Consider the following 20,957-nt stretch of genomic DNA (forward strand, 5'->3'; position numbering starts at 1 on the left):
TATAATAGCAAAAAGAATGGAAAGATGTTTTAGGAATGGACAAGTAGCATGGGAAGCACAATACTTAGTACAATCTACAATCATTGCAAGAAAGAGAGCTTTCGGAAGTCAAAGTATTCCTTCGTTAAAACTATCCCATTGGATGATGAAGAAAAAATGATTTTAATTTTTGAGGCCATTATAAATTTTAGATAAAGAAAGCTAAGAAATAAAACCTTGATAGAATATCTGATTTGTTGGAAAGATCTTCTTGAAGAAGATGTTGCAAATATTGTCATTGTTGTCATTGATGTTAAATGTTGGAATGTATGAGCTGATATGGATTGATGTTATCTTTGATGCCCTAGAGTAGGTTGATTGGACAATTTTGGTTTGACATCTTTGGATGGATTGGTCTATGGATTGCTCTATTGCAGTTAGGGTTTAAGCTTGTTTGATTGGGGTTCATCATTTTGCCCTAAAACTCTAAGTCTCTTTGGGTCCTGTTGGTGTACGTTTTATCATATACTGAACATTAGAATAAAATATCCAAGGATATTCTATCCTCTCCTGAACAAAATCACTGCTTGTGCCAAGATTGTGAGAAAGACCACAAGGCGACTCCAAGGTCTATATGTGCGAACAGGCGACTTTATGTGGATAGCTTCTTGGGTAGTGTGTGCTGAAATACAAGGGGGACTTATGCTTGACAACTAGGATCATTCACAAGCTGGACTTAGGCGAATTCATCAATAAATGCTCTTTGTTTCTGAATTTTCTGATTTGGGATTTCAAAAAAGATAAAAAGGATAAGGGTTTGGGAATCTAACTACTGCTAAGAACTCAAGAGACGATGTAGATTGGGTGAAACCAATAAACAACACTTTGTTTCGCCACTCTTGGACAACTACGCAAAGCATGTGCAATCTTCTAAGGTTGTGCTCAAGATTTTCACACTTATGAATAATACCAACAATTGAACAATATTACTCAAAGTAGAAGTTAAGCATCCACATCAAAAGCTCAGGCTAACTTAACACATCGAATGAAAATCGTCCATCCAAAGAAAGTATGAGCAAAATTTCACCAATCTAAACTATCGATCCCTCATTCATCTAACAACTTCAAAGCAAATTACTTAAAGCAAATCTATTCTAAGTGTTGAAGAAAATATGCAACCATGCAACCACTTGATAACAATAAACTTCAAACCAATATTGGTAATGAACTTTTTATTATCCAAGTAGCTCTATGCAACAATTTCATAAATCTATCCACATTGAAATGAAATGAGAGAATGAGTTTATATAGAGTTTTTGAAAACAAACGAACGACCGAGATCAATCTAAGATCAACAATCCAGATTAAGACAACCTAACCCTAATTAGAGTTTCCCAAAATAAAATTAATATCCAGTGCATGTAAGATAAATGGCACAAGGTGCTATTTTCATAGGATTGCACCCCCTTCTCCTGTTGAGAAGCAGAAAATTCAATGAACTTGGTCACAATTTGATCGACCTCTTCCATCGTGACATGAGGCAACACGTTGACTTTGAATTCTAATTCTTCCAAATCATCTGCACATACAACAAAAGTGATTTTCCAATCTAATTCTTGTTTTTGGAAAGCACCTCTGATGGACAGGAGGTTTGATGCCTTAGCCAGATTCTGCTTCAGGATTGGTCTAGTGGAAAAGATTTCCTGTGCCTTGGTCATTAGATTTTCCAACTTCATATCCTTCTCTCAGATAGTTTCCTTTTCAAGTACCTCTGCAGCTACAAGGTAAAGGTTGTCTTGAATTTCTTTTATTTGCTCTTCAGCACTATCAGCATTAGCCTTCACTTTCTCCAAGACTTCACTGCGTGCAACCAATGTCCAGTGCCAATTGTTGAAATCATATGCAGCTCTTGCTTCAATTACATTTCCATCACTTAGTTCTTGCTTCAAAACTCCTTTCAATTCTCTAAGGCATGGGACAATTCTGTCTTGAATATCCTGGAGATTAGCCCATGCTTCTGCTATGCTTGCAATCCTGGAGAGTAAAGAGGAGGTTTGTCCACATGTTAGTGCTGACCTTTCCACAAATGTGGCTGCCTCTTTACTTGTGCTTCCCATCCATGCCTTGGTCTCTCTGGCTATTACTGCTTCTTCCTTAGAACTTCTGACTGTTTCTTGTGGATTCAAGAGTAGAGGAGCTTCTGGATTGGCTTGGTTAAGTGGCTTAGTCAAGTGCTGAATATATTCCCTTAGCGCTCAACTTCTTTCTTATATTCCTTCTTCTTTTCTACTTCCTTGTCCACTCTTGCCTTCATGGAAGCAATTGAATTATCCAAGTCTTCAGCTTCTTGCTTCTTGGTAGTTGGTCCTAAACTGATTGTAGTGACTATATATTAATGGGGACCAATATCTCCCTTCGTCTTGTCCACTTTTGATACAACAATTTGCACTGTCCTGCAGTTGACTTCATAGCTCTGGATGGTGGGAAACCTTCTGGCTGGCTTCTTTGTGGCAACCTGTTCTAATCTGGCCAAGAAATCTGCCATATCATCCTCTTCTTGAACTTCTATTTCTTGTGTCTTTACTTTCAATCTTTCCTTCAATCAATCAGTAACAATGGGCTTCTCAATGCCTTCCACTTCTTGATTGTCATCTTCACATGCAGTTCCGCGAAGGGCGGAAATCATTCCTTCTTGGAATTTACCTTCCTCAACATCCATTTCCTTGTTTGAGTCCAATAATTCTGTGCTGGTAGGAGACGGAGGCTGCTCATCTTCTTGATTGATTGACTCTACGTTTTCTTCATGAACTGGGGAAGGAATTTCCATCTCTACCAATGACTCATCAATGGCCAATATGTCATTTATGTTTGCTGATGCGGCAGAACGAGATGGTTCTAGCCTTTGTTTCTTCTGAGCAAGTCCTTCATTCACAACTACCTTCCCTTTCTTTTTAGCACTTTCAATTGGCCTGGCACTTTGAGATGCCTCAGCAGTTGAAGAACATTCTTCTGCCTCACCTATCAAGTCATAAGTCAAGGTTATATTTCTCCGTCTTAATCTATGACTTTGCTGATCAACCCACCACCTGGAATATTTCACAACTGGCCGCATCAAGGTGGTCAAGTCTGCATGCTTTGGTTCTGACCATTTGATAGGAGAAAGAGGTGCATGCTCATCAAGTCTAGGCTGAGTATATTCTACACTATCTTCCACCTGGTTCGGCACAAGGAAAGGTTCAGTCGTTCTGATCAAGCTTACTGGCAGTCTGGACCATAGTCTTTTCCTGATGTTAAATTCATCTGCAGCATTTGCCCAAAAATCCTCTATGTCCACTCTATGTCTGAACCTTTCTCCATTCATTGATCCAATGTTGTTGTAAGGATCATAATTAGCTCTGGCTTGGTAGAATGTAAAGGGATACCATTGCATTTCCAGCCTGGCACTTTCTGCTGCCTGTGCTGTCTGACAAGACTCCTCCATATTTCCAATAAAGAATGGAAAGGTAATTGCTACCTTATGTCTTATTCTTTTGAAACTTTGATATGTTTCCAGTTGTCTGAGAACTTCAAGTAGGATCATCCTGCTGGTTGGATAGATCGGAAGTCAGTAAGGACGACCGTCAAAACCTTGAATTCCTATATGTGTGAATTTTGGAAACTGGATAAACCGGGATCCATATTTGCTGATTAGACTTTTAGCTTCAGGAGACAACCTTTGGTGAGTTCCTCCTTGTAATGTCCTTGTGATGTACATCAGGAATGCATCATTGACTCGCTTGAAATGGCTCTTCTCCTTAAGTTGTAGCTGAGGATAATAGTCATAAGACTTGAATTCATTTTCTCCATTGCCAACTACGCCTCTACAGATCCGTTCGGAATATCTAAAATTTATGGCCAATGAGTAGATAATGTAGGAGCTCATGTAGAATGACTTTGTCTTCTCCAAATTTATCAAATGTTCTTGAAGATTGTTGCTGATTATGCGGAACCAATTGAACATCTTGACTCCCGAGGTAATTTCATCTATGAAGTAGTACATCCACGTCTCAAATGGCGCACCTTGAGGGCTGCCCATTACCATATTCAGCAGTAGGATGATATCACCATATTCATCTTTGAAGTATGGGCGCAATAGATTCTTTGGCACTTTCCCTTGGGGTCTTTTCTTTTTCAACCATGACTTGTTAATATTTGCCGCATAGGGTTTTGACTGGTTATCATAGATCCTCTTGGTGTCTTCTTTGTTCTTGTAGGAGGTTTTATTGTAGTTTGGAATTCCAAATGTTTCTTGAATGGCTAACTCTAAAAGATTAGCTAAAACCCTTCCATCAAGTGCAATGATCTCTCTTGATTGTGCATTGTAGTGTATAGCGCACTCAACTATCAGCTCAACACATTCCATAGCCAGAGGAAATCCATCTGCTTGGACAATGCCATTTCTCATCATCTGACAAGCAATGGGTGTCAGCAGGTATCCATCATGCCCATACATTCTCTTTTTGAATTCTTCCAAATCAACATGTCCAAGGTCACTGTCTGTGACATTCTTCCATTTGGATTTGATCTTTGATTCTAGCTGCACTCCTTTACTGGCAAACTTCATTGCTGCTTTTCTGCAGGGTGCTCCTTTGGTGGTCATTAACCTGCATAACACATGAAAAATCAAAATTATTTTCAAGACAACTTGCTGATTTTAATTCTGATTTTCAGACCCTTTTACTTGATAATTTCACTTTCAACTTGTCAAAAAGCTAAATTTCTGTGAAAAAGTAGACTGAAAGTGAAGAATTTGGTCTAGAAATTGATGAATTTTGAGAGAAATAAGACAAAAGAATAAAAGAATTCAGTCAAATTCAGATTTTGGATCATTGAAATTGCTCTTTGTGACTGAAATTCACCTTTAATTCTGAAAATTCTGTCTGAAAATCAGAAAAAAACACTTTGTTCTTGTGTTTCAACACTTCGAAAATTTTAGTCCTTCAAAATTCTTCTTCAAAAATCAATTTTCACAAAAATCTTGAGAGAGAAAACTTCTTCTCAATTGCTCTCCAAATTTCCAACCTGAATAATGAATTTTGAAAGTGACTGGTTGAAAATATATAAAGTTTAAGGATTTTAAACTTAGAAGCTTCATCTTTGTGTTTTTTTGTTTTTTCTAATTTTTTATTTTTTTTGTGTTTTAATGTTTTAAATCTTTTGAAAATGGAAATTTTTATTTTTCTCTCAAAATTCCATCCTTAGCTAAGGAATCTTCTAGAACTTTCTTTGAAATTATTTTCCTTTTGAAAATAATTAAAAATATTCATGTGTCAAGTTTTATTTTCCAACCCGCTCGTTGATTGACCCTTGATTTCATGTGCAATTTTTTGTCAAAATTATTTTCCTCTAGCCAATTCTCTCTCTTCGTCATGGCAAGTTGATCGTCATGTTTAATCTTTAGATCTTGGGCGAATTTTCATGTCTGGCTTAGGCATCTTCACATATTCCATTTATGCCTTGGAATGTTTGATGTCTTATCTTTCTTGTGTGTTTATCATGGTAAATTTTAATTTCCTCTTGAAAGTGTGCTTAGCCAATGTCTTGCTTCTTGTTATGTTGTCCAAGTTGTTTGGACAATGAACTTTGATATTTTCCTTGATCTTTGCCACGTCTTGGCAAACCTATCTTCTCCTTAGCCTAGGTGGACTTCATGAAGTTTGTGCCATGTTCATACTTCCATACCCCTTGGGCGGACTTTAAGGTTTGTTTACCATATTAACTTTGTCATGCTTCAATACTTTCATCTTTTCCATGCTTTCTTCTCAAGCTAGGCAAACTTTGTCTCCCATTTGCCATGCTTTTTATCATCCACCCCAAGCGAACTTTATGTGCTCTTGGACATGATTTTCTATCCTTGTTAACTTTGTTTTGTCTTCACCATGGCAGACTTGAAGTGCTTTAAGCCATGTTGCTTTATGAGGGTGGACTTTATAGCTTACAAGCCAAGGCGGACTTGGAAAGCTCTTTGTCATTCCTAAGTGATCAAGGCGGACTTGGAGGCTCCTTGGACAAGGGTGGACTTTGAACTTCATCAACCAAGGCAGACTTCACTAGTTCTATGCCATGACTTTAATGTGCTTTTCAAAGTTTGGATGGAGTTAGGAGTTTCTTGGACATCATCCAACATGCTAGGGCGGACTTGAGCTTCTTCTTGACAATTTATGTTTGCTTTAGTCTTCCTCCTAGAGGGTGGACCTTGACAATCCCTTTCCACACTTGCCTAGGCGGACTTTACCAACCTCTTTCCAAACTAGCATGGGCAGACTTTGGAGGTTGTTTTCCATGTGCCTTAGGAGGGCGGAGTTCATGTGTCTCATGCCAAGGCGAGCTTGACTCTTCCTTGGACAAGGCGGGGTTTGGAGAAGCTTGGACATGCTTCTACTTTTCTTTGCCATCTCATCTTAACCTTGGCGGACTTGGAATCCTTTTGGCCATGCTTGGTGTGGGCAAACTTTGTCCTCCATTGGCCATCCTTGGCTTGGGCGGAGTTAGGAGATGTCTGGACAAGTCTCCTCATGCCTTGGGTGAACTTCTTACTCTCTGTCTGCCATTCTTTCATGTGCTTGGCTGGTCAAACTTGGTCTTCTCTTGGACAAATTTTTATCTTCATTTTATCTTCATGCCACTTTTTCTTCCAAACATCTTCATTCAAACTGCCATGACCATCTCTGATTTGCCATGTTTATACTTGGATCATCTAGAACAAAAACCCTAATTAGGGTTTCCACCTTTTTACACTTGGAGACCTAATATTTCAATTCCGAGAACATGGGCAATGATGATATGGTTTGAGGAATGATCTTTTGGAACAAAACCCTAATTAGGGTTTCCACTATGCTTTTTTCACTTAGAGACCTATTTTTCAGTTTTGACAACATGAGCAGTAATGATATGGTTTGAGGATCAAAACCCTAATACCAAAAAAAAAAGAAAAAAACATAACCCTACCTTTTGTACTTAGGGGCAAAAATTTTCGAATCTGACCAAATGACCTGAGGAACAAAACCCAGGTTCTACTTTCAAAAAAGTAGAAAAAAGAAAAAAGCGAAAAAACAAACAAACAACAAGCCAAAAACGCTGCTTCCTTGATTGTGCCCAAAGTGCCAAAAACAAAACTTTCTAAATTTAGAAAAAAGTAAAAAAGCAGAAATTCCTAAAAATAGAAAGTTGTTAGAAATGACCCAAAGCAATTGCGATCCTTGTCCTTCAAACCTTCTAAGCACCTTGACAACGTTCAAACATGATTCTGAGCATGATTCCTCTATTTGGCTCGAGATGGCTTCAAAACTCAAACTCTCAAAGAAAATGGATTTATGAAACTGCAGAGCTAGGACGAAACCCTAAAAAACAAAAACAGGGGGTCCCCATCTGCGGTGCAGCGATGTGTGAAATAGGTCACAACAGGTCCCCGAGTCATTTTTGATATATTCATCTATTGATCAGCTTTGGCTCATGCTCGGTACTTACGTCATGACTTAAGCCCCCTTGGTTCGTGCAGTTACCAACCTTGCTTACCTAGCTTCATCGTTTGTCTTGTTTGCCTTTAATATTTCCTATTTGCCTATGTTTAGGATTGTGATGTGGTCCTTGCCTTCATCCAACTCAGATCCAGATGGCAATCTTTAATTGGATTGAGTGAGCGCAGGTTGAGTAGACCTGGTCCCACTTCGAGTTGCATTGCTATGCCTGTTCACCAAGTGTCGTGTTTGCGTGGAAGAGCACTTAGAGAAGTTAGGTTCTAGCCATGACCGCAAGGCCACATGGCAAATTTGCCAGAGTAGGCTGGTCCTTTTGTAGCTTAGAACAAAATATTCTTCTAGGTTAGATCTAGCATGGTCGTTTTTGATTGGCTGCATATCCTTTAGGTTACTTTATTCAAATTTGGTTAATGCCCGATTGTTGTCCGTTTTGCTTGTGAGACTTCATATCTATTGCCAACATTTAAAATTTGTAACAACTTTATAAGGGCTTCTATTTCAAACACACTCCAGGCCGACACAAAGGTTTTTATGAATATATTTTCATGGCCGACATGTACATGTTACAGAGTTGGACTTGAATGTTCTAGGCTGACATTTCAATAAGATTTAATTGTGTGGATCAATATATATTGTAATTTTCTTACGGGTGGTTGTGTGTTTGTCCACTGCAAGTCTATAACATTGTGTGTGCCTTTGTGTGTTGTGTAAAATGATTCATTTCTTGTTATAGAGTAGAGCAGAGAAGAGTAGATGAATTGAAGAACAAATCAAAATTGGATCAGAGTAGAAAATGACAAAGCAAAATTAAGTTTGGCCATTCACAATTGGAGTAGAACTTTCTATCTTCCATTTCATGTTGTAAAAGAGGTTGTTGCCTCTTGATCTAAGAGATTGGTGTCTCTTTCTGTGTTGGTGCTCGGTTTACGGGGATTGGTGTCTCTAGTAGGTTGGTGCTTGCAAATTTTGAATGAGGAGATTGGTGTCTCCTATGGGTTGGTGCCTGCAAATAGTTGTAATAACTTTTCATTATATTTTGTGAGACTAGATTTGGATAGTAGATGCAAGAAGTCCTTCACTGTGGTTTTCTCCCTAAGGAGTTTCCACGTATGTCTGGTGTTCTCTCTTGTGTGGATGCTGTGCTTTTGTTATTGCTGATGTTATTGTTGCTATTACTACTGATTGGTAAACTCATGCTTGATAAGTTTGTTGTAAAAAGATTTCATTAGACTGATTCACTCCCCCCTCTTAGTATAATTGTATGCTCATCAAATGCAACATGGGAGAGTGAGGAAGTTCTTGAGCATCCTATTCTAGGATTGTTTGAAAACAAGCTATCTTGGGAAGGGCTGATTGTAATGCCCTCACCCTTGATAAGTTTGTTGTAAAAAGATTTCGTTAGACTGATTCACTCCCCCCTCTTAGTTTAATTGTATGCTCATCAAATGCAACATGGGAGAGTGAGGAAATCCTTGAGCATCCTAATCTAGGATTGTTTGAAAACAAGCAATCTTGGGAAGGGCTGATTGTAATGCCCTCACCTAAGATTTTAACAATAGATATAATCATAATCACAAGCTGCCAAGGATAATAAAAGAAGCATCTAAGGAAAGATAATTAATATTATAAAATTTAAATTAAATAAAGATTAGATTTAATGATGGTCAAAAGGCATGTGAAGGGTTGTGTCTGATGAAGGGATAAGGTATATATATGAATATCAATCAAGGAGAAGGGGACAATAATTTTTGAATACATTTTTTTATATTATTATCCCTTGTGGAATATGAACTGTAGTTCAGCAACCTGAGAACAAAACCCCTTATTTTCCGTTGAGTTAGTGGACAAAAAACCCTTGATTTAAGCAGACTCCAAGACATTTCAAAGGTATTTAAATAAAGAAGACTTTACTGCAGATTGTAGGAAGATTTACAACAGAGATAAGAGAATAAGTTTTGTCTTTCGGAGATACATGCTAAGCATTAAATCTGAAATATATAATAAACTGTTAAAACTACAATTTCTAGGTTGATTGCATAGTTATAACTAATTGAGCAACCCTAATTAGGGTTTGTTACACCCATTACATAGCATTCAATGCTTGGCCAATAACAAAATTACAATAAATGGGACACTGTTGTGAGGTATTCACACATCGCCCCATTGCAAATGGGGACCCCCACTTTTTTTTGCTTTCTAGGTAGTGTTTGAGTCTTTTGCTATTAACCTTTGCATTAGAGAGGTATAGGCGCTTAAAATGGCTAGGAGTCAGGTAGATAGTCTTGCATGAGTGTGAAGAAAGTAAGTTTGCAAGGTCTAGATATCAAGAGTTCAACCATGAGTAAGGAAGGTTTGCTAATTTGAAAGTCACTTCAAGTGCTCCTCTTAAAGGAATGAACTTCACTTCATGAACATTCCTTGTGTAGTGAATTTCTTACACTTCTCCCACAGAGTGAAGACTCACTCTAGGATCTCATGTTGACCAAGTTGCAGGGTATTGAAGTTGAGAGCGTAAACGAAAATGAGCAAAGGGGAGTTTGGTCTTGGTTTGAAATCCACTTCATGAGCTTAACCTCAGGAGTGAATTTCACCTTCAAAACTTCATGAACTCAGGGTTTGGAGCGAACTTCATGAGTGAGACTTTTGGAGCGAACTTCATGAATAAGGAGATTGGAGCGAATTTCACTTTCAAGATTTCTTAAACAAGGTTGCCAATAAAGGAATGAAGTGAAGGATTTGAGAACACTTACTTCATGAGTTCACCTTTTGGAGCGAAATTCCAACTTCATGAGTTCACCTTTTGGAGCGAATTTCTAGCTTCATGAGTTGGGGTATTGGAGTGAATTTCACCTTCAAGGCTTCATGAGCGAAATGGAAAGATAAAGAGATGAAGGAACCACTTACTTCATGTTTAAGCATTCACAAGCTAACTTCATGACTTGCCTTCTTGGAGCGAAATTCATACTTCATGAGTTGAGCAAGTGGAGGGAAATTAATACTTCATGAGTTGAGCAAGTGGAGCGAAATTCATACTTCATGAGCTGAGCAAGCGAAGCGAAATTCATACTTCATGAGCTGAGCAAGCGAAGCGAAATTCATACTTCATAAGTTGAGTAAGTAGAGCAAAATTCATACTTCACGAGTGAGACCTTTGGAGCGAAATTCCAACTTCATGAGTTCACCTTTTGGAGTGAATTTCATGCTTCATGAGTTGGGTTTTTGGAGTGAACTTCAGGTTTGAGAGATTTGGAGCGAATTTCATGTTTGGAAGAGACGAGCAAGCTTAGCAAGCAAGGGAATGGAAATATGACTTCATGAGCACACCCCTTAGAGCGAAATTTACAACTTCGTGAGTTGCCTTCTTGGAGCGAAATTTTCCAACTTCATGAGTTGCCACCTTGGAGCAAATTTTACAACTTCATGAGTTGCCACCTTGGAGCAAATTTTACAACTTCATGAGTTGACATCTTGGAGCAAACTTTAGGAGTTGAGGATTTGGAGCGAATTTCTACAAAGGTGAACTTCATGACTTAGAAGATTGGAGCTAATTTCATGAATACGCAAGGTGTTTGAAACAAGTTTCATGTGCACACCATCTAGAGCAATCTTCATCTTCAAACCTACACAAGCAAATATCAACTTCATGAATTAGCATGCATGAGCAAATTTCATACTGAATTTCACAAACTCAACATGCAAGAGTGAACTTCATGATTTGACCTACATGAGCAAACTTCACAATTTGAAGGGTATGAGCGAAGTTCAAGAAAATGAAGAAGAGTAAGACAAGGACAACTTCATGAACATCAAGGGTGGAGTAAACTTCAAGAACTCCTCTCTAAGAGCGAAAAACAACTTCAAGTGTCGCTTCATGAGGGCAAATTCTCTTTATATGTCCTTATTAAATCTATACATCAAGTGTATTTGATACTTGCTTGTCTGTTTTACAGGGGATGAAGCAAGATACAAGGAGAACCTCTTCAAGAAACTTCATTAGCAAACACAAGAACATCAAGGAGGAGAAGATCTCAAAGTGTTTAAAGCCTCTCACCACCTCAATTACTTGAAGGAGACTCAAAATGTTACTAGGTTGAAAGACTTCAAATGTTCAATAGCTGCAAGAAATAGAGCGGGATATCTTCAAGGTTCTTATTCTATCACATTGACGTGGAGAGATCACAGGAGTGCAAAGGAGAAATCATCCAACTACCTCAAGGCACTAGAACATAAATTAAGGATAACCAACATGATGGAAGGATGTTTTACAATCTTGAATTTCCTTCCGGAATCCAAGAATTGAAGTCAGTACGGCGAAGAGCTACATTCAACTAGTTGCATCATTCATCAAGTATGTCGAAAACAAAGGAGGATCAACCAAAATTATCACAGGACTTACATCGAGCACGATTGAAGAAGCAAATAGTTTCAAAAGAGTTAATCAAAGTTTGCTTCTCATCATCATCATCATCACATTGAGCAACTGAATAATGTTGAGTATCAAGAGACATATCTCAACATCCCTTCATGATGATGAATCAAATCAAGTCTACGAAATGCAAGATTGAGGTGGCATCCCAATCACTACTTCACCAATCAGAGAAGTTCCACATCAGCTCGTCTTGATTTAATGTAACTGACTCACCAGTGATGGCACAAACTTCGAGGCACCTACCCTTGTTATCTATTGGTCATCCTAAAGTGTTGTAATCATTTCATTGGCCAAATTGAGTTTGTTGTAACAAACCCTAATTAGGGTTTTCATTGTAAAATCTTAGCCATTGATGGAGATTCAATCCTGGCCATTCATTGTAAATGAGCTCTCTATATAAAGCTCAAGCTCTTCATTTTTAAAGGTTAATAGCTAATAGTGGATAGTTAGTAGCAAAGAAATAGGAGAAGAATAGAATAGCAATTAGAATAGAAGTTAGATTAGGAGAAGGCAAAGATTGTTGCCAAACTTTGTTGTAGAGAACGATTGATTTCATTGAAGTTATGGTGAATTTGATTTGTTATTTCAACAACTCGCATGGTCTTTGCTTCCCAATTTGCTTTCATGTTGATTAAATTGAGTGGAGGAATTTATTGAATGTATTTGTGTGGAATCCTTTTTGTCCATACCGCTAGCCTCTTGCTGATTGTAAGGGTGCCTTGCGTGGTCAACTGGAGTGATATGAGCTTAACTTCGAATCGTTATACATCCATTGCTTATGCATTAACTTTAATGGTGATCAATGTTTGATGGTAATGATTTGAATATCTTTGAATTGTCCTTAGAAGATTGCATTGAGCTTGTGTCAAATTGTTCAGTTTGATGGTGAGACCTTGCTCAGTAGGATTTCATCTAATCATTCACTCATCTTCCTACATTCTTAGGAGTAGAATAGACTCTCTCAACCCCTCATCTTTTGCTATTTTTTAAAATCAAGCTAGTCTAGGACAAAAAACATCACCATATAGCAACATCAGATGATCTAGTTCCAACAAATCAAGCATTTAGGCATTTGAATGTAAGCCCCCTTGTGATTCCAGCATAATCACATCAACCAACGGAGCTTATCCACGTGTAGACTCGTAGTGACCCTACATTCATGAACCTTGGAGTCTTCTCAAGTAATCCTTAAGCTAATCTTCAACATTTGAAAGATTTTGTTCAAGAGAGGATAAGATACTTTAGGTATTTTATTCTGTGTTCGCATGTGCGTAAAAAACACATCAACAAACACATCCTTCATTGAATTCCGACCAATAGATGATGAGGTTAGCTACATCAAACTTTGTGCCTCCACTTGTGGTAGTTATCCGTCTCGTTGGATGAGTCAAGTGCAATTAATGTGGACGCCTTGACATGGAATGATGCGATTGGAAAGTGATGACTTCAACGCCACCTCATCTAGCTCCTCGTAACTCATCACAGGTGTAGGTGATCAAGGCATATCTCTTGATACTCAACATTTCCAAGTGCTTGATGTGATGATGGTGGGAGATATTCCCAAATTGCGTCATCTTTTAACTTTGATTAACTCTTTTGGAACTATCTTCTGCCTTGATCACATTTGCATTCTCTTTCTCGCGTGAAAACCTCTTCCTTATGATGTCTAGAACTCGGTCATGCATTGCGTCCTAGCCTTGAACTTGGAACATTTCCCCGACTTGGTGAAATTCCTCGTGATGTATGAGTATCTTCTGGTTGTACTAGTTTAGGATCTTGGATTTCCGGAGGAAATTCAAGATGTTGCAATTGTCCTTCAGCTTCACTACTCTTCTCTTGGTGTGATGTCCTTGAATTTCTTTGCCTTGATGTGCTTGAGCAATCCCTCATGACATTGATGTAATGATGAAGTCAGGATGATCTCCTTTTCTGTATTGTTGAGTGTGATCTTGAGGTTGCAAATGAGCCAATGAGCCTTCACTTTTCCTTTTCATGTGCTTTGCCTCTGGCTTCAACCTGAAAAAGAGCATGAATACAAATCAAGAACAATGTAAATAAAGTACTTCGTACTGTCCTAAACCTTGCCTTCAAACCTTTACTTAGATCAAGAAATGATTGATTTTACTTGGGAAATGATGTTCTCAGTTCTGATCCATGTCTGATTTTACTAATTTCAGGTCTGACTTCACCTCTTAAGGGTCTGATTTTTATCTGTTTGCCCTTGGCCAAGGGTCATAACATGTCGGGGCTTCTTGCTTAAGATGTGACCGGGCATTTGATTGTGTGGAGACATAACCTGGTCGGGCTTTTGGGGAGGTATTGCCATGTTGTGTACTTGATCGGAGATATGAGGTAATGTCGCCATGTATTGAGTGGTGGTCGGGGTTTTTGAGGTGAGCGGCCATATTATGGTCGGAGTTTTTGACTTGTGTCACCATGATGTGAGTGTGAAGATTTGGAGAGGTGCTGCCATGAAGCATGAATGTTCGGGGAATTCAAGGGGTGTGGCCATGCTGTGAGGTTGGAGATTTTAGGTGGTGAGGCCATGAAATGAGAAGTGGCAGGGATTTTGAGTGGCTGAGCCTTTTGTTTGGTAAAGACATGAAATGTGAGTAGTAAGGTTGGGGATTAGATGGGTGAAGTGAGTTACTTGTTGACTTCACCGAGTTAATGATGGCCTCAATCAGGTTCACAGTTCTCACCAAACTAGCCATTCATTTGGCTTGATATCCTATTGTTGTTGTAATGTCCCCTTTTCTAGCACACGTTGTATGATGTTGTCGTTAGCCTATTTCTCCATGGTCTTGTAGGCTAAGTATGACTTTTAAGGGATGTTGATGATATTTGGCCTAGGTAGTTTCAGTTACATGCGATTCTGAGGTGTTTTGATGTGTTTTTGGGATGCTTACTATTTATATTAAGTCACTTGGGCCAGGTTAGGATCATCAATGGTTTATAAATAATATCGTGTCAATGGTTATTGATGATATTGAGTTGAGATTTTAATAATCATTTGCGATTATGAATTAATTTATCAATAAATTTAAGTTATAAAGTTAAATTAAAATATTTTTAACTTTAGTGATGTGAGAATTAATTCAAATATTAAAAGCTCCCTTTATTAAAGTATGTGGAGGCATGAATGTTAAAGAGAAAAAAGTATCTTTTATCCCACATTGGCTAGAAAGTGTGTGAGCTCTCCCAAGAAAGTTATAAAAGGTTCTTGTTATCACAAAAGCTTGCACCCTTGCTGAGCTATCAACTCAGCAACCTTGTGAAACATTGAAACAACCCCGAAGTGTGGGACCTTGCGCAAGGGGGTTGAATCTCCGGAGAAGGCCAGCCTCCTTCTCAATCCAGGTGCAGGTGTTGAACCAACTCAACACTTAAAAACTAACTCTTAAGCCTATCCTAACAACTTGCAGAGGAAAAGGGAAGAGAGGATGCTTGAAATAAGGAGGATGCACCAAGAAGAGATTGTTCCAACTTCCTCTCCCTAATGAAATGGCACAAGGAATCAACTGAAATACCCAAGAGATGCACAACTTAAGTTGCATGAGTGATCCAAACACATGTATGGAGGTTGGAATTTGCTAAGTGTCAAGAGGGGAGAAGGATTCCCACAAGTCACACTCAGAAAACAAATTAACACAATTTATATGGAGAGAAGAGCCACAACATACACTTATGATGAAGGTAAGGAAACATACACAACATGCATAAGTTGAAAGAAGACAAGAATGTAATTTTAATTCATTCAAAGGCCAAAGGCCAATCTTACAATTGCAGAAATGTAAAAAATTACAAGTCTTCAAGAGAAGAGAAGAGCATAAGAAAGCTCAAGGCAGCAGGGAGAGAACCCTTTACAATGAAACTTAACAACCTTATATAGAGAAATGGGTTACAATGGTGATCATGACCCCTGCATGTCAGTCTGGGAGTGCAGGGAAGTGCATGCACTTGACTTGTACATGCAAGCAACCTAGCCATACCACCAAAGGCAATTTTGAGGAAGGTGGACTGACTGAGTCATGACATAGTCACCAAGCATGGCCCCGTACCTTCCTTGATGGAAATCTTGCCAAAAACACTTAATGCACCCTTGTGGCTCCACAAAAGAAAGTGCACAAGTCACCAAGCTGTCGGAGCATTAAAAGCCTTGAGTGCTGATCACGCCATCCGGAAGTGTCGCCAGTCGGAAGGAAGCCCAGAAACTTCGGAAGCTCGTACTCTCGAAGTGAGGAAGACAAGGGAAGAACTTCGGAACTTCGGGGTTCCAGAGTTTTGGGATAGAGAGAAGAAGAGAAGGAAAAGACCTTCGGAACCTCGGGGTTCCGGAGTTCCAGAGGAACTAGAGAGAGAAGGCAAAAGGGGAAGGAAATTCGGAACATCGGGGTTCCGGGGAGAAGAAGGAAGAAGGGGGAGGAGGGAACCTCGGAACCTCGAGGTTTCGGGAAAGGCAAGGGAGTTCCGGGCAAAGGAGAAACTTAAGAGAAGAGGCGAAGGAAAGGAAGGCAAGGAACTTCGGAACCTCGGGATTCCGGAGTTCCAGGGGAAAAGAGAGAAGGGCTAAGGAGAGGAGGGGCTAAGCTAGGGAAAGAACTTCGGAGCCTCGGAGTTCCGGAGTTCCGGAGAAGGAAAGAAAGCGGCTAAGGCAAAGAACTTCGGAACCTCGGGGTTCTGGAGTTCCGGGGAAGAAGAAAAGGCCAAGGGAGGGACTTCCTCCGGAGAAGGCAACACTTCACACTTCATGATTCTTCTCTCCTTGATCAACTGGGGCCGCGCTGGTCCATGGAACATATCTCTGATCGGTTCTCACTAATGGACCAAGGGTGTCATAAAATGACAACAGTTCTTAAGAGCTCATTTATGGATATGCTTGGTTTATTATTTTCTCTTGGAGAATTTGGGAGCTTCTAGCTTTCAGTTTCATGCCCTAGGACGGAAACCCTTGGGTTCTTTGGATTGGACAAAAACTGAATTCCATTTAATGGTGGATTCACTTCAGAATTCACATTGTGCTTCATTGATCAATGCCCTAGTTTTTTGGTGTGAAGTTTCCAGGTACTTGGATGAAGATTTATGTTATTTTTGGAAGCTTGCTACAGTGACATGACTGCTACAGTACTCGTACACGCTACAGCACTGGGGTTTTATTTGTTGCTTTATCAACCTGGTATTTGCAAATAAGGTATTTTTTTGGTGTGAGCTTGCATATTTAAGGCAGAACTACAGTCTTGTTTACTTGCTGGGTCAATCTAGAGGGGCAAAAGAAGTTGTAGGAGCTATTTCAAGGCTGTTGCAGATATATAGAAGCCACAACAGTACTCAGAAAACAATTGCAAGTCCTAAACATGACCTTGGAGGGTGTAAAGAAGTTACAGCAGTACTCAGAAAACAATTGCAGACCCTGAACATGACCTTGAAGGGTGTAAAGAGCGACAACAGTACTCAGAAAACAATTGCAGGCCATGAATGTGACTTGGGAAGGTGTGAAGAGAACGTGGAACTTATAGAAGCAATCTATATTGTTGAAAGATCAATATGAGTAACAATGCTAGTATAGTGCATGTGTTTTGGCTGCCTTAAGAGGTCAGAAATTCTCATTTACAGTTTGTAGTTTGCAAGTAATAAGAGTTATGTCCCATATCCTTCAATATAAATGTTCTTCCTTTATACTCTGTGAGTGTCTCAGTGTTCACATGCAATTTGAAAGTTTGTTGATAGTGGACAGCATAGTATTTATTTCTGCTATGTAATGTTTGACATTGTTCATGTGCAATCCTACAATAAACCTGAAACAAACAAACATTGTCCTCTTGCAACTGAAAACAATAACTAAATACACTTGCGAGCAAACTGTTTGACATAATGTCTTAATGCTGAGTATTGATTGAAATGGGAAAAAATAAAAATAAATTGAAAATGAAAACAGGGGTAGCACCTTACAGTTGCTCCCTCTTTTGCCAAGTCATGAATTCATCAGCTTTTGAGGTAGGTTGGACTTTTAGGTGGATGAGGACATTTGCCAAGTCATGGGAGGGGTTTTAGAGAGGCAAGGGCATGAAGTGGGCAGGGATTTTGGAGGCTGCCGCCATGAAGTGAGAGGTGGTCAGAGATTTTGAGAGGTGAGGACAAAACGTGGAAGTTACCTCCTCAACTTCAGCACTGAAATCACCTCTCTTACCCTCAAAATGTTTGAATTGTCATTCTCTAAGGCAAATTCAAAGCTCCCCTAACACTTAATCTCTAACATGTTGATCCTAGCAACTCAACGGAAAATTTTCATCCATCATCTTGATCGTGGATTTGAGGGTGGCAGGACAAAGTCTTTCCTTACCACATCAACTTCATCACTCAACAATTTCATCAAGGGCAAAGTAGTTCATTCATAAGACTGACTTGGTGTTTCTCTCCTTTCCTTGCCACTTAGACTTTGATTCATCTCTATGGAGCATTTCATCCTGGTTGATTGCTTATCAGTCCTAAAACTCATAGCCTGACTTGACTTGAAGGTTATCTTGTGAAGCACTACCTAACGATTATCCTGACCCTATGGCACTGCATTTCCTCACAAGCAAAAGGTTAGTAACACTAAAACTACTGCCAAGCCAGATGACTAAACTAAGACAACTACTCCAGAAAGAAAAAAGTAGGGGTCCCCATTGCAATGGGGCGACGTGTGAAAACGTCACAACACTACTACCTATTGATATTTTTCTTTTGAAGCTGTTTAATTTTGATTTACTCTAACTTTCAAGTCCTTTTCTTTATTTTTATCTACCTAATATCCCTTCTTCTCCAGAGTTACTTGGGCAACATTTTTCAGGAGATAAAAGGGCTACCCCCTATTGATATTTTTCTTTTGAAGCTGTTTAATATTGATTGGCTTTTAGCTGTAATTTCTTCTCTGAGTACCTTAATAATTGAATCATTGATGAATTTTCTCCAATGTCCATTATTTTGTAGTCTTTCTTACCCTACTTGGTTGGGGCACCTTTATATCTTTTCCAGCTAGCTGAATCTTTATTGTTAGGACCATTTGTTTTCAAATGGCTATTTTTGCAGCAAGCTCTGTACCATTGTTCTCATAGTCACATGACAGAGTCCTTGAGTAATCTAAATCTAAGACTGCCGAAGCTGGAAATCCTGTTGCCTGCTCTGCATGCATGCGGTTCTTTCACACTGGGTGTTTCCCTTTTGTTTGTGAGCTTGGAGATCCACCTTTACAGCTTTGCCAAAGTGAATTCAGAAAAAGGTTAAATTCCAGAGCTCAAGTGACAATAATGGAACCCTCACCCTAAGTATCTATAATCAAGAGTCTGATTTCGTGTAGAGTCCCATTCCCACGAAATGGGAATTGTTTTAAAAAACATTGCCTTTGTCTTGGTTCTCTGAAAAGAACTGACCCTTAATGTTTCCATCTTATTCTTGTGAGCAGGATCAAGAGAACTGGCCCTTGATGTTTCAAGCAAATGCACAACATACTTTCTGATGATATTTTGGCTCGGCCACAAGCACATAAATGTACAAATCAATGCAAGGTCTCAAGGCAGTATTTCGTGTATGAAAATTGAGTGAATAAGCTTTTGATTGGATTGAGTGGCAACTTCTTCTTCTCTTTCTTCTTGAGAAAGAATTGCAAGTCTTTTAAGAAGACTTTAGAAAGGAGGAAATAGATTACCAAATAGGTAGAAAACAGCCTCTTACAAAATAAAAAGAAAGTGAAATAATGGAAGTCTTTGAAAACGGCTCTTGCTTCAAACGCCAGAAAAGTAGGAGTGAAGAGGCATTGCATATATAAATCAGGCATTTCTATAATAAAACTGTGTTTTTGCAGTAACAGTCTTTGCTGTGAGAAAGTGAAATTGCAAGCAAATCTTGTTATGGTCTCAAAAATAAATGATAACCCACCAGAATGACAAAGGCTGTGCTCAATAGACACAGAAATGTGTGCAGCTTGGGCCAAATGCCTGAGACTACTGAAACAAACAGCTATCAACATCATCTCCTAGTATGACATATTGTAATGCCTGCATGCAATGATTTGTGTAGTTGCCATCATGTTACAGTCTAGTTTTGTTGCCTTTTTTTATGTTATTAAAAAGTATATTACAATGTTGCGTGGCATGTCTCATGTGTGTTGCTGTCTAATACTTTTGTTTTTGCTTGCAGTCATGGGTAAAGTTGAGGGACAGGGTGAGTCTTGGCATGGTCATGTGACAGCAGTGACTGTTGCTCCTGAGTTTCGGCGGCAGCAGCTAGCAAAAAAACTCATGCACTTGTTGGAAGAAATCAGTGATAAAACGTAAGATGAAGGCAAAAATATTTGAGCTTTGTATTTCTAATTCTGATGTAAAATTAAAAAAACTACAAAATGTAACTGTGGTGTGGATAACAAAAGAAATGGAAGAAGCCACAAGCCACAAGCCATGGGAAAGTGGTCTATTTGCCATGTATATTACATCAATTAGTGAGCATAACCAGCCTGGTAGTTGTGCCTTGCCTCCTTTAGGTGTGACCTGTAACAAACACATGGAGGATTCATAACGGGGATTGAACTGATATCATCATCATGTCAACCACTTTGCCTTGCCTCTTAGATAATGCACTATTAAATGAACTTGGTTTTGTATGAGGAATGCATTTTATATTACTTTAGGAAACAAAGAATTACATCAATTTAACAATAGGGGAAACAAGGGTATTCCTTTAAAAAACATGAAGAGCTAACATTTGCACCTCTCCCCTATTGGACAAGAACTTAACTGTTTTGGAAAAACTTGAATTTAACTTTGAGCAACAGAGTTGAATCTTGCCTAAAAATCCTTTAACTCCCCTAGTATGAGAAGGGATGGATCTTCACGAGAGGTAGCCTTATACCTAGGTTTACCCAAGAACCCAATAATGGTCAATTGGATAGCATGCCATAAAAATTTGCAATTATTATTAATTTTTTTAAATGTTTGCATGAACTTGATTTAATTTTCTGATTCACATATAATCAGAAATTTTTAAGACTTTTGTTGAAT

At 38.8% G+C, this 20,957-nt stretch overlaps 1 protein-coding gene across 1 annotated transcript in view; it reads left to right on the plus strand.

Annotated features, from left to right (window-relative positions):
- LOC131062543 (N-terminal acetyltransferase B complex catalytic subunit NAA20) overlaps window positions 1–20,957 on the plus strand; it is a 99,231-nt gene that overhangs the window by 56,502 nt on the left and 21,772 nt on the right. The window contains exon 3 of the mRNA XM_057996238.2: window positions 20,101–20,233. Within this exon, the coding sequence (XP_057852221.1) occupies window positions 20,101–20,233 (133 nt within the window). The remainder of the gene's footprint in view (window positions 1–20,100; window positions 20,234–20,957) is intronic.

The sequence above is a fragment of the Cryptomeria japonica genome, chromosome 4 (assembly GCF_030272615.1).
Source record: "Cryptomeria japonica chromosome 4, Sugi_1.0, whole genome shotgun sequence".
NCBI lineage: Eukaryota > Viridiplantae > Streptophyta > Pinopsida > Cupressales > Cupressaceae > Cryptomeria > Cryptomeria japonica.